This window comes from Leptinotarsa decemlineata, unplaced genomic scaffold, assembly GCF_025532065.1.
Source record: "Leptinotarsa decemlineata unplaced genomic scaffold, Ldec_3_MD MMD2_P_RNA_scaffold_2, whole genome shotgun sequence".
Classification (NCBI taxonomy): Eukaryota; Metazoa; Arthropoda; class Insecta; order Coleoptera; family Chrysomelidae; genus Leptinotarsa; species Leptinotarsa decemlineata.
In genome coordinates, this window is record NW_027412529.1 from 15,041,565 (window position 1) to 15,058,394 (window position 16,830).

The following is a 16,830-nucleotide window of genomic DNA, read 5'->3' on the forward strand; positions in this document are numbered from 1 at the left end:
GGCAAACAAGTGTTGCCCATCTTTACACTTGGCTGCACCGCGCTGATGAGGCCAATAGCCAGAAACACGTGTCCGCGGTTTGCCCCACTTTTGGAGTGTTGTGTCCATTAATTGTATCATTTTTGATTTTTATATCATACCCACTCGATAAAATATCTCTTTATATATATATATATATATATATATATATATATATTTATTGGGATGATGCAACAAATTTTCCTTTATTTTCAGTATTTTACTATTAATGTAAGTTACAAAAAAGATTTGAAGCTCTATAACTTCTGTTTAATTATCTGCGAGCGTTTTCGACAGCTGGTCGTGCTGTCATCCTTTAGGCCCTACTCTATGTGAACGTGTCATATGAGAATCTTAGCGACTGGAGAAATGTACAGTAAAATGAAATAACTGGGTCTCTCAGTCAAAAAATCGAAAATCAAAACTCTGCTTTACTTTGCCAAGTTTTCGCTTCTAGTGGGAAGCTTCTTCAGGGCCTATAATTTATTGAGTTGTGGGTTTTTTGCCAATGAATAAAATTACAAATCATACTCACAGTAAAAAATGAGTAAAAAAACAATTAATTGAACATATAAATCGACGAAAAAATTTAAACTTTAATGTTGAACAATATTTGGTGTAGTTTTTCTTTCTGGTACAATACAATATATATGTATATATATATATATATATATATATATATATATATATATATATATATATATATATATATATATATATATATATATATATATATATATTATTGTAACATTGTATTGTACCACAAAGAAAAACTACACCAAATATTGTTTACAGAAAGCTACTTGCTCATTTCAGTTTTTCACATCATTTCACATCGCTAACTTTTTAAATTTATGACATAATATTTTATATTGTTTGAATAATAATCATGATATCAATGTTATATCTTGTTTTTCACAATTCACTTTTTAAAAAATTGGTTTATTCCTTTATAAACACTTTATTACAATATTTGAATATAATGTGAAAAACTTGGAACATTAACTGAATAAGTAATTGATATGAACTATACTGGAGAATGAATAAATCGTTAATGAATATCTATCTGACCTCGCAGGGTCTATTTATATGTTTAGTATGAAAAACAATATTTGAACAGTGTCAGCAATTGCTTTGTCTGGAACACACGTGTTCATCTTGCTGATACTGCACAATTAGCACTTTTAGCAGGAAGCTGTTATTGCTTGTAATTTGATACGTGTGAGACGCTAATTCGCATATAACAACTTCCCTTTTATACAAAAAGTTGTTGCTTTTTGCTGCAACTTTTCACAAAACATTTTCCTTGTGGAAACTGGTGTTGAGTTGGGGATGGTTGTCTGTCTGATCTTGGATGATCCGGGGGTGGTTGATTCGAAGTGGATGTTATACCGATTCGTATAGGTCCTTTTCGTCTACATTTGCAAAATATGTAAAGTATGATTAATACAATGATCAATGTTATAGTGCAATATGTAAACCATGATATGTGCTTGTTCATAAACGGCTAATTGATGGGTTTATTCTATTCTTCGGAATATTGGTGTAATTTATGTTGAGCGATGTTCAACTCGTCAACGTTGATTTTGTTGAGTTTCAGCGGTTTCAGTTCTGGAAGATGTCGTTTTTCAGGAAGATGATCGCTATAACTGTATGGTATTCGAACGGCATGGTTTTTGTACGTGACGTTCTTATATCTATCGACAAAGTATTTGAAGTGAATTCTAGTGCTTCCAACGAATGAGCTGCATCCGGGTTGGAGTTTTAGCAGGGAATTGTACAACAATGATTCGTCATCTCTCGCAATATATTTTTGAACAGTTAATAATATGTGATGAAGTCCTGTTCGGTTATCTGGATTTGGTATTGGTAAAAGTCGATACAGAGTGTATGTTTCTGGTTCGACCAGTGGAGTTTTTAATATGAAAACAATTCTTTTGTCCACTTGATATGCTTCAAGTTCGATGATTTCGATATATTGAGCAGCATGTGAGAGCATTGGATTAAAGGTAGATTGTTTTTATGGAGTGATTGAGAAATTTCCTGAAGTGAGTTCATTAGGTCATTTGGAGTGATAATTGAACTGTGAAGTATTTTCAATCTAGCGAATGTTATTGAATTCAAGATGTCATCAAGAGTTGATTCCAAGAAAAGATAGCTTTCCATTAATGTTTCACATATTTCCAATGTTTTCAATTGTGCTTCATAATACGCAAGATCGTCTGAAATATTATAGATTGATTGTTCTATTTGCTTGATATCTCAATTGAAGGTTTCTTCATCGATCTGAAGTTTTTGAATAGTTGTGTTGAAATTTCTGATTACTGATGTGGTCACCGATATTTGATTTTTCAAAAGGTTTTCTAATTGGTTTTCGTCTTGAGTGAGTTTATTAATACAGTTGGTGTAATATTCGCCATCTGACGAGTCTAGATTACCAGTAATGGCTTTCCAGGTACCTATTCCATTAATTGATCCTCGTTTGGATATTTTATAATAATTTTGGGTGTCTGCAAATATTTCTCGATATTTCAAGTCAAGTGAGTCAGATATTTGGGTCAATAAACTAATGTGCGTTTTCACTTCGGTTTTGAAGGATAACATTCTAGGGTTTGATTGGTCGAAAGTATATAGCATGTTTTCCAAAATTTTGATGTTGTTATTTAGGGCAAATTCTATGGAGTCCAAGTCTTTGTAGACGAGAAGAGTCCATTTATCATTGGGAATTTTCAAAGTGCTTTCTTCGTGAAGAAAAATTCCTATTGTGTTAATAATGTGTTGAATGGAGTATTGGGAATATGTTGTGGGTGTTGCTGAAATCAGCAGGAAATGAAATCAATTTTCAGTACAAGGTCGTAGACTTCTTCTTTGCGGATTTGAGGGTATCTGTAAGATTTTGTAAACACGGGTATCGCTTTGTTAGTTTCGATTGTGTGTTTAATTTCATTTGTGAAGGTGAGATTGTCGCCTTCAAGATAGAATATGTCAGAAAATTCTAGGCATAATTCGGTTATCATTTGTTCTTCTTCATGGTTTAAATGGTCAAGTCTGAGTTGGTTTTTTATTTCTTGAGTTCTGTCAATTTGTTCTGAATCATTATGAGATGTGTTAAAGTTCAAAATTGATTGAAAGTCTGTTATTGGTTCGAGAATTAGGTCTGAAAAATCGATTGTTTTGGGAATTGCGTTGGCATTTTGTCAAAAATTCACTATTTTGTCAATTTTTACTGAAACGTTTGGTATTCTGACTTTCTCTTTTTCTTGCGCTAACAGTATAGCGTCGGTATTTTTGAATTACTTTCGAGTTTGAAAACTCTTTCTGTTCTGGGTTCAATTGAAATTTGGTTTGGTTTCGAATTCTCAGTTACTTCATTATCTATAACTTTGAATAAAGGAACTGTTTTGAAATTTGTAATTAATTGTTTGTTTTTTAGATCAATGATACAATTATAATGTTCCAGAAAATCGGATCCTAATAAACCATCGAATTCAATATCAAGATTGTGAACATAGACTTTGTGGGGATCATTATCTTTGAAATTGATCGGGGTCGATTCAGTGATTAAAACTGTTTGGTCCGTGATTCCCTGGACTATTACATTTTCTGGGAATCGGTGAAGGTGTTTTTCACAAGTTTTTGGTTTGAATATCGAAATTCCTGCACCAGTATCTATTAAAATTTTGAAATTATTTGAGAGGTCTTTGATAAAGTATAAGTTTTTTGAGTTCATGGAGTGAAGTGAACTTACATGAAGTGTTGTTCCGGGAAGTTCAGACTAGGGTGATAATCTTCTAGGTTCATTGATTGGATTTGGGTTTGAATATCCGATGTTATGTCTTGGGATTGACTGAAATCTGGAGGGTGATGTTGTGTTGGAAGTGAAAGAAAATCCTGGTATTCTGAGATATTTGAATTGCTTATATATTGGTCGTGTTGATCATATTGGTTGTATTGATCGTATCGTTCAAGTTCTTGCGGCATTGACCATTATCAGTATAATAGTCATTTTCTTGGCTACTAGCTGTATAGTAGTTCTCATATTCTGTATTATAATCTTGGAGAGGTTGTGATTCTTCATATTCAACGCAAAGTGTTCTTTGTTGATTTAAGTTGGGGTTGCGTTGAATTACTGAGGGACGATACTGGTTTTGGTTCTGGAAATTTGGCCTGGATGGGGTGTTTTGGAATTGCGGCCTTTGTTGATTGCTTTGAAATTGTGGTTTCTGTTGATTGGTTTGAAAATTCGATTGAGGACGATTTTATTGAGGAGAATTTGGTTTCGGAAAGTTCTTATTTTGGAAGGAATTTGTGTTATTAGGTTGTGATCGTTGTCTTTGGCGGCATTCGTTCAACGAATGACCAAAGCGTCCACAAAAGTTACACGTTCTTGAAGACTGAGGTTGTTGGGGTCTTTTGGGAATGTTGTTTTTCGGTTGGTTGTGTTTGTCATGCTTTTGGTTTTTGAAATACGAAAGTTGGAGTTCTCTCCTGATTCGCATATGTGCTTCGAGCATGTCTCTGGGGTTTTCAGCGCGTATGATTTGTCCTAATCTGGGTTCAAGTCTGGTAAGTAGTGTATTCAGTGTCATGGTTTCGATGAGTCTCGATTGAGCTGTCTTTTGATCGGCAGTGAGAATAGATTTTTGAATACAAGCGTGCATTTTGGCATTATGTACTTGTAATCTGTTGAAAAATATTAACGCGGTTTCATTTGGTAGCTGTTTTAGTCTTTGCAGGTCTTGGATTAAGAGGGTGAGATCTCAGGTATCACCAAAGTTCAAATTCAGTAGGTGTCCGATTTCTTGATATGTTTCGGGGTTTCGAGAGCTTATCAGTTGGGCAGCTCTTCCGTGAAGTTTGTTTTTAATGTGTATTGTCAAAAGATTTCTTTGATCACGAGTTGACATTTGATATGCACAATCGCAAGCATTTATAAAAGTTGGTCTCCTTCAAACTCAGAGACGACCGAAAATATCTCTGACAATTTATATGGTTCAATTTTGGGGATAGGTTCAGGGATTGGTTCAGGGGCATTTTCGTTGTCAGGGATATCGCTCAATTAATCGATTCACTGGACTGTAATAAATCAATAATAGCAATACTCAATACCTTTGAGATGATCGAACAGTACGATTATTTTGATGATAATTGATCTGTGCAATTATCAACAATTGGTTTAGACAATAAGCCAATAATCAATCTGTTTGATCATTGCAATGAAATAAAATTCAATACAATAAACGAGATGAATCTTTGTTGACTTACAGTATTTGTTTCATGTTTTCTTCAAGTGATGACTCCTCGGGTTCTCTTGGTTCTGCTTTTCCTTGAAGGGCTTGGTTCTTTGTTTCCTTCAAGGATTGGAATCCATCGCTGCCAGTTAGAATTTTCTTGTTCTAGCGACGTTCAGGAATCCGCACGACTGCGCTAATTTGTTATATCTTGTTTTTCACAATTCACTTTTTAAAAAATTGGTTTATTTCTTTATAAACACTTCATTACAATATTTGAATATAATGTGAAAAACTTGGAACATCAACTGAATAAGTAATTGATATGAACTATACTTGAGAATGAATAAATCATTGATGAACATCTTTCTGACCTCGCAGGGTCTATTTATATGTTTAGTATGAAAAACAATATTTGAACAGTGTCAGCAATTGCTTTGTCTGGAACACAAGTGTTCATCTTGCTGATACTGCACAATTAGCACTTTTAGCAGGAAGCTGTTATCGCTTGTAATTTGATACGTGTGAGATGCTAATTCGCATATAACATCAATATAGGAAATACACTTTTGTGTGACTTCTCTGAAAAAATACTCATATATAAATTTCTCAGTATAAAAACCGTGCATCACGTATTCACAACAAAACTGCTATTGTAACAACGTTGATGTTTTTTTTATAAATATAATTAAGATAGAACTTGAGTGTCATAGAGAAATCGTTAATAATAAGTTATATTTCAATCGATTATTTATTTGGGTAACATATTTTCTAATGGAGAGTTTTTAAGACACAGCTGCAAGTTGCGACATTTTGATTTATTTCAAGCAGTTAGTTTTTGCCAACCTCATTCTTCAGAAAATATTAGGGCATTCTTCTCCTATAACTGTATAGTATTTTCAATGAATATCGCATTAACAATTCAATCCTGTACAACAAAAGCAGCACGGAATAAATAACTGTAAATATAATGTGATTCTGTTTGTAAATTCTCAAAGAATAATTCACTTTATTTCCTGTCTGGTTTTATCATCCAGCATCAAATTGTCAATTCGGTATATTTATGAAAACAGTGCAATCTCTTGTTCTCTGAAGTTGAAGCTTGTCACCCACTTGTCCGGCACAGCACAGCACGGCCCGTCCCGTCAAAATACGTATAGGATTGAAACAAATGAAAATGAATGGACAACAGGACACTAGCCCGGAACGGCACAATCAAGAGCATCCGCCGCCGAAAAGGATTCCAGCTCTCCGATCCTGTCCGGCAAATAACGGTACGTGCTCTGACGGACTGGCGAATAACAGTACGTGCTCTGACGGACTGGCGAAATGAGCGCGTCGCCGGCCAGCGCTTGCCAGCATCAACTTGTCTAAACGTGCCTGGGAAGTTTGTGCCTCTCTGTTTTGCTATTCTATCAGTTAACAGCATGGTGTCAGAGGGTACCTATGAAAATAGACACGAAAAAATTGAGTTGCTTATTAAAGCAGGCTCTAGAATATCCATAAGTTTTGAAAATTTGCCTGGAGTCATTCGGAGATACTGGAGAAATTTCTCGTTGTCTTCTTTCAGGTCATTGAAAAGATGACGGAACTCTCCCAGATTTGCCATATTTTGATTAATGAAATGGACCAACATCCTTCTTTCCTGCTGTCCGTGCCGGACAAATAGGAGACAAGCTTAATGCAATGAAACAATTGTATAGCAGTCCATTCAAATGTTTTGGTACCGTACATTGTGAGAATGCAATCAATACATTCATTGCATCACTAGGTGCTTCCCATGGGTCAGCGACAGACAGCGCGGCACTGTCCGTCGCCTGATGGCGCCAGGTAGTAGCATAGCCCACTTGTCCAGCTACAACCACTGTACTGAAGTTGCTGTTTGTTCGATTTTAAGAGAATTTCAGATGACAACGAGAGGTGACAGAGACATGTCTATCACTAGCAGTTCTGACAAAGAAGTCATTATAGTGACCGCATTATTGAATGTAGAAAAAAAAAGTTACAAAAAAGAAGAATGTAGGTCAATCCCATTAATGAAAAGAGGGCAAATCTGGGAGAATTTAGTCATCTTTCCAATGATCTGAAAGAAGACCAGGAGACATTTTTTGAGTATTTTCGAATGACTCCAGGCAAATTTTCAGAACTTATGGATATTCCAGAGCCTGCTTCAATAAGGAACTCAATTTTTCCTCGCCCATTTTCATAGGTATCGTCTGACACCGTGTTGTCAAGTGATGGAATAGCAAAACAGAGATACAGAAACCTTCCAGGCACGTTTGGACAAGTTGGTGCTGGCAAGCGCTGGCCAGCGACGCGCTCACTTGGCCAGTTCGTCACAACACGTACCGTTATTTGCTGGACAGGATCGGAGATCTGGAATCCTTTCCGGCGGCGGATGCTCTTGATTGTGCCGTGCCGGGCTAGTGGGCGGTTGTTCATTCATTTTCATCATTTCAATCCTATACGTATTTTGACGGGACGGGCTGTGTTGTGCTGTGCCGGGAAAGTGGGCGACAAACTCAATTGTTCTGAACGTTTCAATGAAATATTGTATGTTTTTGAATTTCGTCGAAATGGCGTCTTCATTTTGATTGGTTGAAAAAATTCATTTTCATCGAGTGCTTCAGCCGCCAATGTTACTCACACATTAATATTATGTTCTTCAAATAAATTTTATGAAAGGTTATTTATCTGGAGACGATGGACAAGTGGATGATCAGCATCATTTTCTGTCTGACTTCAATCAAAATATTATTTTTGTTCAGTTTTCTGCAGAGAAAACTAATTAATCCATATTTATTCAATTTTGTATTTCTAGAATTGAGATACATTGAGATACATGTATAATTTATATATCTAAGATTTTTCTTCGGTTCCTCCTTTATTTATATTCACTTCTGGTGTTTTGATCGATTAGTAAATTTCTATAATCTAATATTTTGAAAACGATCAATATCCGGAGGATATTTTCAAAAAAAGTCTACGCAAAACTGAATTTTTCATATGAGTAATCAAAGAATTTTTGATTTCAAAAAATATAGAAAAATACACATTTGAAAACCAAATAGTCAAAATCGGAGTTGCTTTTGTGGACTTTCGAGAAAAATACTTTGTTGATTCGACTACATATTCCGATAAATAATACATTATTTCGGTAGAATAACCATAACCTCACTATTTGTAAAGTAACTGTTGCTACAGAAATTTCAGAATTTCTTTAGTTCGGACATCCATTGTCTAATAATGAAATGTTCCGCCGTACGAGTACAATGCCAGGTCTTCCTGGATCTCTGGACTTCTTTTGAGCCTTAGGGTACTCAGGATAGCCTCGGTAGTTTGCAGTATGAACCCCTTTGTGATTGTTGCATTTCGAGGGGTCACTCCTGTCCTTTTTGCAGGTATTGGTGTGGTGTCTGCCAGCTCACTTGACTCAAATGAGAGGACTGTCAAGCAATTACACCGGCAGTGGCCTGTAGCAGTGCCCCGACCCACCGAAGTTTTAGGGTGCTAAGGTTCAACCTGAACCTTCACACTCAGGAAGCATTTGACTCCAAAGATGTGCTTCTGGTCTTTGCTAACCAGCACAAGAATCATTGGCATTGGCTTGTGTGCACGCTTCATTCGCGTGTCAGAAGTTAAGTCAAAGCCCTTGGCTCCTAACTCTTCACTGTCAAGTTTTTTTGGCCTACCTTTGAATACTGCACAGATTTCCCGATCTTCAGGGAGAGAATATGTATGGTGAGGGATATTTTCTTTCAAAAAAAGTCTTGAGAACCAATCATAATCATCAGAAGTCACAGGCTGGACCTTGAGAATTTGATCCTTGTCCTGAGCAGACTTAACTTCCAGAAAAGTCTGAAACACTATCATTTGACACATTTTGATTTGTGCCCATATTTTGATTATTATTATTCACACAAGGAGTGTGATTCGAAATTTCTGATTTCGAGAAGTAGCTTTGGGCTCCGTCCCGGCTTTTCCTGACGAATCCAGTCATCTACATCAGGACTGGATACATCAGTCAGCGGAGGAAAGAGAATTATTTCTCCAAAAGGTGACTATTTATAAGTCATTCGAGTGCTTTCACCTTACGCATCTCCCATGGCGGGAGTTGGCTGTTTTTCGCTTGATTATGGTTTTTCCAAATGTTGCATGACGGTCACGATGTTTCTCGCTTTGCATGGATCCAGGTGGTGTTGTGGCGGTCGAGGCACACCGCAGCATATTATATTATTAGAACTTTCGTAGAGATCTCCGATATTCTCTCAAATAGAATGTAGCTCATGTTACTCACTGAGGTGACAGATTTTTGAAAATCGTTGAGTAACTAACTGGATTTTCACTTAACAGTTCACAAATCCACAACACGCGTTCCACTATCAATAGCTTCTCCAGGCATGTTCAATATAAAATTAGTATTTATGTTATTAGTTAGGATTTATTTGAATCTACATACCTTTTAAAAAAAATAAATTTCTGCTCCATAGTGGATCAACATCCAATTCAATATGGTTTCTGTGATCGGTGAAGTGATCAAAATCTTTAACAGTGATTTGTTTTAGTAGTTCTGGATCTTTTATTATCAAAATAGGTCGAGTGGAATCATATATTCCGTGATATCTGGGAAAAAAGCGATAGTATTAATATACAGGAGAATGAACACATCACAACTTTCAATGAATGAGGAAGTTATTCGCTAAAAAATGTAAGCTTACTTCCAATTACGTCCAAATACAGGCAGTTTTCAAAGTTATCATCAATGCATTGGTCAATGATAAAACTTGACTAGTTTTTCCTTCTGGTTATTGTTACACGATTGCCCTAAAGTGGGATTTCAGTCAACTGTCTAGTGCATTCCACCTTTGATTTATTATACATTGAACATTTTCGCGTAGTTAATGAACTGAAGTTTTTCACATCGAAATTGTTAGATTGGATATTTTCTCCAGTGAATCACCCATCTATCGTGGCATTCACATTGCCAGAACAAAAATACTGCACACCAAAACTTTAACAAACAACTGAATTCATTAATAACTACCTTCAATGTTCCAAATCAACAATAATAACTCCCCCGAATGTGAATGCAGAAGATTGCTATTACTGATATTTATTTCTCTTCACTTAATAGAATGTACAAAGGAGTATGCGTGACTAAAGAAATCTGTATTATTATATTATATTATATCAAAATTATTATCCATTCACCAAACAGCTCTAATAGCCCTAGAAATAGAAACTGTTTATTCGCTTTTTCTAGGATCGAGTGGAAGAATCGATCATTAGATCTAACAGGTTACCTTTTCTCTATCACTATTTTCTGTAACAACTGTATCATTTCGTGTTTGATTTCAGTTCAATTGTGAACAATAAAAGTCATATTCATTTCCATCGGTATAATAATAATTATTTTCAACCTAAGGTTGCGCTGGTCAGGCCCTATCACCTGACGCCTCGATACATTCTGAAGGAAGCACCAGCATCATTAACCAACGATCACTACCCACACCGCGGGGTGACTGATCATTGAGTCCGAGAACTATGTGCCCTGTGCACAGTGAGCCAAGAATGACAGCGTTCTGCATTTTTCCTGATGAGATTTCTTCATTAGTGCGGCAAACCGGCATTAATTTCACCAAGGACTACAATAATGAGAGAAACCATATTCACAGAGTAGTCTGGAGAGACTCTGAAAAGTTCGAAGAGAAAATCTCTTTTTGTCATCCTTTTTTTTTCAATTTTCGAACGATATTCTTCTCGCCAGAACAAATATCGTCTTGCTCTGTTAGTCGGGAAGCACTACATCAGGCTAATTAGCTTGTATGAGTCTGAAAGTGAGAAACAAATGGTTTCAATTTCAATAGATTTGGCACTTGTCGTTCCTCATACGTGATTCAATATCCCTGGGAACGTAGGGAAACACCAGTGTCTCGTCAATACCGTAAAAATTCCGTTGGTGGTAACACAGCACTTGTGGGGCCGCGTTATGTCGATGGATATAGAGAGTCAATGGGTTTCAGACGCTTCGCGGTAAGCCCTGCACCTTATGCCAGAAACCTCTTATTGATCACGCGACTGCAGTAGACATCATCCTGGTGGGCCATGAATAATCCTTCGATTTCCAACTCCAACCCACCTGACCTGAGGAAAGCAACAGTCAGGCGCTTTAAAAAGCCAAGGTCTTCAATATCGTTGAAGAAGGCCCGATGCATTGGCTCATCCTTGTGCTGCCGAAGAAATGAAGAGATCTTTGTGGTTTTTATATTAGCCTTTTGCTGAACGGGTTTCAACTCGGTGACCATCCCATTCAGTATAGAAAAACTAAACCGTGTTATCCAGCTGCTAGGGCAGCTGCCCTAAAGAGAAATGCTCCAATTCATGCTCTCATGATATCGAACCATGCAGAGAAGGGGATTCGAATCCTTGACAACTCTGCAGGCTCCATGGAGTACCATTGTCTCGTGTAGATCCTCCAAACTCCTTGTTATCGGGGAAAGTACAACTTAGGAACGGACGATTTGGGATGCAAACCCCCATAGAGATGTATTACTTTTTGGAACTTTACGTCAAGTTGATACAGCTCCCCTCGAGTCAACTTCACTACTCTAAATGAGTAGAGCAAGATTGAAACCTCAAGAAAATTGTTCCGGTAACTTTGTTCTTCCCTGACAGTTTCGATAACCAGGTCTGTCTAATTTGTGCTGATATTTGCCACGGAGAGAGTTTTCCACTGCTACTGTCTCTTGTGAATGGCTCAGTCCATGCATTGTTCTTTTTGGAGATGGATCGTTGCCACGTTTGTCTATCACGAATTCCGTACCGATAGCATGCGTGTAGTCTTTCACCACCCTCAAGGTCTGATGGGGAGGTATAAAGTTCAAGATCATTTATATAAAACAAGTGGGTGACCTTGTGCCTTCGATTTCCAAGTGTGCCACAGTTATACCCTCGACTATTTCTGAACAAAACGGATTATGACAATAATGAGATACAGAACAGAAGGGGACTGAGGGGATTGCCCTGAAACACACCCTTTCTGAGAGTAACCCACCCTGTTTGGCCTTTAGCCTGACCTGATGTTGTGGTGGAATGAGTTTACTAGAGTCGTATTCAGGTCATCCCATTATTTTGTCGTGTACGTCAAGGCACCTAAGCAAATGAAATATGAGCTCATGTGATACCTTGTGGTAATCAATCCATGCCATAGAGAGGTTACGCTCATACTGTATCCAGTACTGCGTTACACGTCTATCGAGGAGCAGGTTCTCGACAAATTTTCGCTTTTGGGGATGAGAACGGTACTCCTCTCGACAAACCAATCCACAATCGGCTGCTCTACGTCCAGTTATGAGTTAAAAACTCTGGCCAGATGGTGGTGAATGCTCTAGGCCCATATCGAACCCACAAGGGTTTTTCGAACGTCATCTAAAGTTATGGTTGCGCAGTTCATTGAGCTCAAGCTGTCGAAAACTTTCTGCCTAAAGCTAGTTTCGAAGTGCACTAGGGCCTGAGTGTTAGAGTTGACTGGCTGCGAGTGTCCTTCCAGGAATATTCCACCTGATCAGCGGTCAGCGGATTACTCACAACACTCGGAGGCTTTTGGAATAAGCGAGAAGGTTTCTCGCGCAATCTGAGGTTTTTCGCGATACTTCTCACTCGCCTCACTAGGAACTTCTTAGTAGTCACTAGCATTCGTATTCTATCAAGGCAGTACTGTTTGTTGGTCAGCAGCCCACTGGATCACCTAAAATGATACTTCTAGATATTTTTGAGGAGGTGTGTCATATCTGGAGTATATAATATACAACAACAGTTTTTTTTCATATACTCGAAAAGAAAGGAAATAGTTTTGAATATATTTTTTTTTGGAATTGAGATATATGCTGATTATTCACAGATTTTCTAAACAAATATATAACTGCTCATTATTCGAGAACGGCAAATCAGATTCACAAATATAAAAGAGGATTGGATGAAAATTTGAAATACCTATCAAACGAAGATATATGAAATTGGTGGCACCTCGACCAGTGACGCAACACTCCCTTCACCAAACAAAATGGAATATAATCTTTGAGTGACTGACACACAGCTGCATTTTTCTTATTGATTTTGTAGAATGTTGTACAAAATTGACTAGAGCAGCCACACATTCGGGTAAGTATACAAAGTTTTCAAAATGATGTCTCACTATTAGTGAGTGACTAAGTTATGCAGAAAATGTTCTTGGAGAGGCACAGATCTCAGTTGTCTCAGATTCTACCAAGAAGCCGTCTAGCCTGGGAATCAGAGTGATGAAGACTGAATTTCCGAAGTTATGATAATGACAGTAGAGAGGAAAAACCAATGCAGAAGTAGATACGATAATATAAAGAATATATCACCAGGCGAAGTTGAGAGAAGTTAGAATATTGAATAAACTTCGAAGATAAGAAGAACTCTTTCAAAATGAGGAGAAACATATAACTGAAAATGCTGATATGGGTCCTATTTTAAATAATTACACAACTTTTTCATTAGTTTCTCACATTTCGACAAATAGATTTGGAAGATCCAGCTTCTCAATTCTCAACTGAGATATTTGCATCTATAGTGATAAACATGCAGTGGGAAACTCATTATCTATCTTCTGCGAAAGTAGAAATGTTCCTGGTATCAGGTGGGCAAAGTTATTGAAAACTTATCACAAATACCAAGGTGATTCCTGAACATTACTCAAGCATGCACACAAACCCGTCAGAATTGACCCAGCAGTGTTTTCCCGAAGTTTCATTCAAATAGTGAACTTGAAGAAATATTAATTATATTTAAGGTTGAAGTCACTTACCTTGTGTCCTGAAATTGGTTATAAGACCTGACAACTGAATCGAAAACGCTCTCTTTTCCATATTTTGATTTCCTGCTGTCTACAAATAGCCATAATGGATGACCTTCTTGTTTGACACCTCTCTCTCCCCAGTAGTTCATGGGTTTAATGTAAAAATAATAGAAAATGGTGGCTAATGCAGCAGCTCCCAGGAACAACTCAATCATTTTGCAAATATCTTACTGATTCATGTATTACAAGGAAATTGACATTACTTAGCCAACTGAGTTGGTGATCTGGAATCAATCAATAGTTTGTTTCAGAAGTCTGGAGATAAAAAATTATTCATTTGTTTGAACCCTTCTTCACTCGATATTAATAACAAATTGAATGGAAATAACGACTTTCCCTCTGAAAATAATCAAATACCTTTTGAAAACAAAGTAATATATGCCATCTGTGACTAATCAACTTCATTAGAAATGGGGTGAAGAGAAAATATTAAAAAATGAGATTTTTGTAAACGGTATAAATATCGATAGATTGGACTTTTCTAAATGATTTGCAGAAATATAAGGTACTGAGTATAAGTTTGGTCACTAGTACATGAAGAAGTGTAGGAGTGTAGATATATAGAAAAAAGTTTTTCGCATTTGGATCTCATGAATGCTAGTTGTCAATTCCTGTTTTTTGTATGAATTTGATATATGGTTATCAAACAAAAGAATGTCATCCGAAATCCGAACGTTAAACTAATAATTCAGTTCTCTACTATCTTAATTCAATTCCCTAGAGAAATGTCATGCACTGGTCATTTCAATGATATATATGTTTTCGAGGTCTTGAGGAAAGATATGTTGGCATCACTTTGATTTTCGAATCCAGTTGAGACCTTGGAAATGTCACTATTTTCATTATGTTGCATTCTCATTTTCGAATGCTATTTTATGGTGTCATCGACAAACACAGTGACTTTGCCTTCACTGTCGACAAATAGATCATTCTCGTACATGAAGAGCAGAAGAGAACCCTATGTAATGCCACAGGTCTGAGCATCCCAAGTACAATGTCGGAATTGAACAATATTCTTAAATTGAAAATATTATTTGGTGTTTTTTCAAATTTCGATTCTGTTAACTCAAGTTAATGAAATTTCTATTTGCATTCGTAATTTCATTCTGAAAAAATGTGTAACCAAGACCTTTGTATAGATTAATTTCTTGAAAACTTTTGTATCTCTGTTAACTTATTGGTTATGATAGCTTCTCAATCAGGAGGAGTAAATAATAAATAGACAACTGCGACTGAAATTTCACAAAATATAGGTGGATACATATCAAACTTTTTTATTCAGGATTGGTAGTATGATTTACTAGTACTTTCACATGGGGAATGTGAGTATTAAAATTTCAATATCAGCCTACTTGGAATCCAAAAAGTTTGTGTACCCTTTCTTTATCATTCAATTTTATGGAAAAAATGATGAAATCATTCAAAAAGTTGGTTACCTGCCAATCTGAACAACTGTGAAAAAACTTTTCCTGCTGAATTTTAACAGGCCCGCAAGCAACTAAAAAACAACTCAACTCAGTGATATCCACGACGTGATAAATACTCTGCAAATAACCTTGAGATCATCATAACTTATTGTTATCAAGATTAATAACTCATCAAATACGATTTGATCAACATTCCATCACTATCTGATGAGTGAGTATACTGACAGTGGCAGCGATTGAAGGATCCGGTTTGAAATAGTTTCAATCACTTTTTGTTTGACTTCAGCCTAGTGTCTGAATACCTCATTTCACAGAAAAAAACGTTGATTTCTAATTCTTGATAAATAATAATGATATGTTTTCTGGCCAGAAAGTCGTCATTTCAACTTTAACTACAAAATTAGTTTATTATTAGAAGAATTATGAAATAAAAATTAATTAACAGAATTTAGCTTATTAAAAAGATGACATATGCCTCCTCACTCACAAGCGATTCTGGTGAACGTTTGTCATTCTGGTTCAGTCCAAGTTTTCAATTTTGAATTTACTAATTTTGATAGATTCCACTTGTGATAATAAAAGGAAACAATCAAAAGACATGCCATAAATCATTCAGATTAAAAGCCACCCTCAGAATTCATCATGGAAAAATTTACAAAACGTCAATTTCAAATTCAGAAAATAACATTTTGATGTCTAAGGATTCGTTAATTGAAATTTTCAGCAATGACTCGAATAAAACAGGACAGGGTACATTATAATTTTTCAGAAGATTAGCTGCTTTGAAAAACTCCACTAATATTGTGAGAAGTATCCCCAGATTAGCTAGAATTTGCGTAGCATTCGTCTTATCTGAAGTCATCGATGAATGTGTAATGCAGAACTCCTTTTCCAGTTGGGTATATCTACTTACTTTCACAATCACGATCCTCCCTATACAATATTCGAAAGAGAAGAGAAAAATATCGTTAACAACATCGATGAAGAGGAACATTAAAACGATGAGTAACGAATAATTTGCTATTCCACAAACGATTGCCAAACGATTCGAAGGAAATATCTCAAAAATTATTTCGAATGAGGTTGAGGAGGGCGATATTTCAGCTGCTATTAAGATTCTTAGTTCTAACGATACTCTCGCTGATTATGACAATGATATTTTGTCAAAGCTAATTCTTAAACATCCTCAAGCCGATTCAATATCAAATGCATCTGAACCTTCACTTGATCAAACAAGCAATTCAACGTTTCATGTTCCTGAATAACTTATACT

General features: G+C 36.3%; 1 protein-coding gene across 1 annotated transcript in view; it reads right to left on the bottom strand.

Moving 5' to 3' along the window:
• LOC111504278 (cytochrome P450 9e2) overlaps nucleotides 1–15,715 on the bottom strand; it is a 40,487-nt gene extending 24,772 nt beyond the window's left edge. Inside the window, exons 1-3 of the mRNA XM_074184164.1 lie at nucleotides 15,567–15,715; nucleotides 14,080–14,354; nucleotides 9,709–9,872 (exon numbers count right to left, since the gene is read on the bottom strand). Coding sequence (XP_074040265.1) covers nucleotides 9,709–9,872; nucleotides 14,080–14,285 — 370 coding nt within the window. The 5' untranslated portion in view covers nucleotides 14,286–14,354; nucleotides 15,567–15,715. The remainder of the gene's footprint in view (nucleotides 1–9,708; nucleotides 9,873–14,079; nucleotides 14,355–15,566) is intronic.
• Between the last annotated feature and the right edge of the window lie 1,115 nt (nucleotides 15,716–16,830).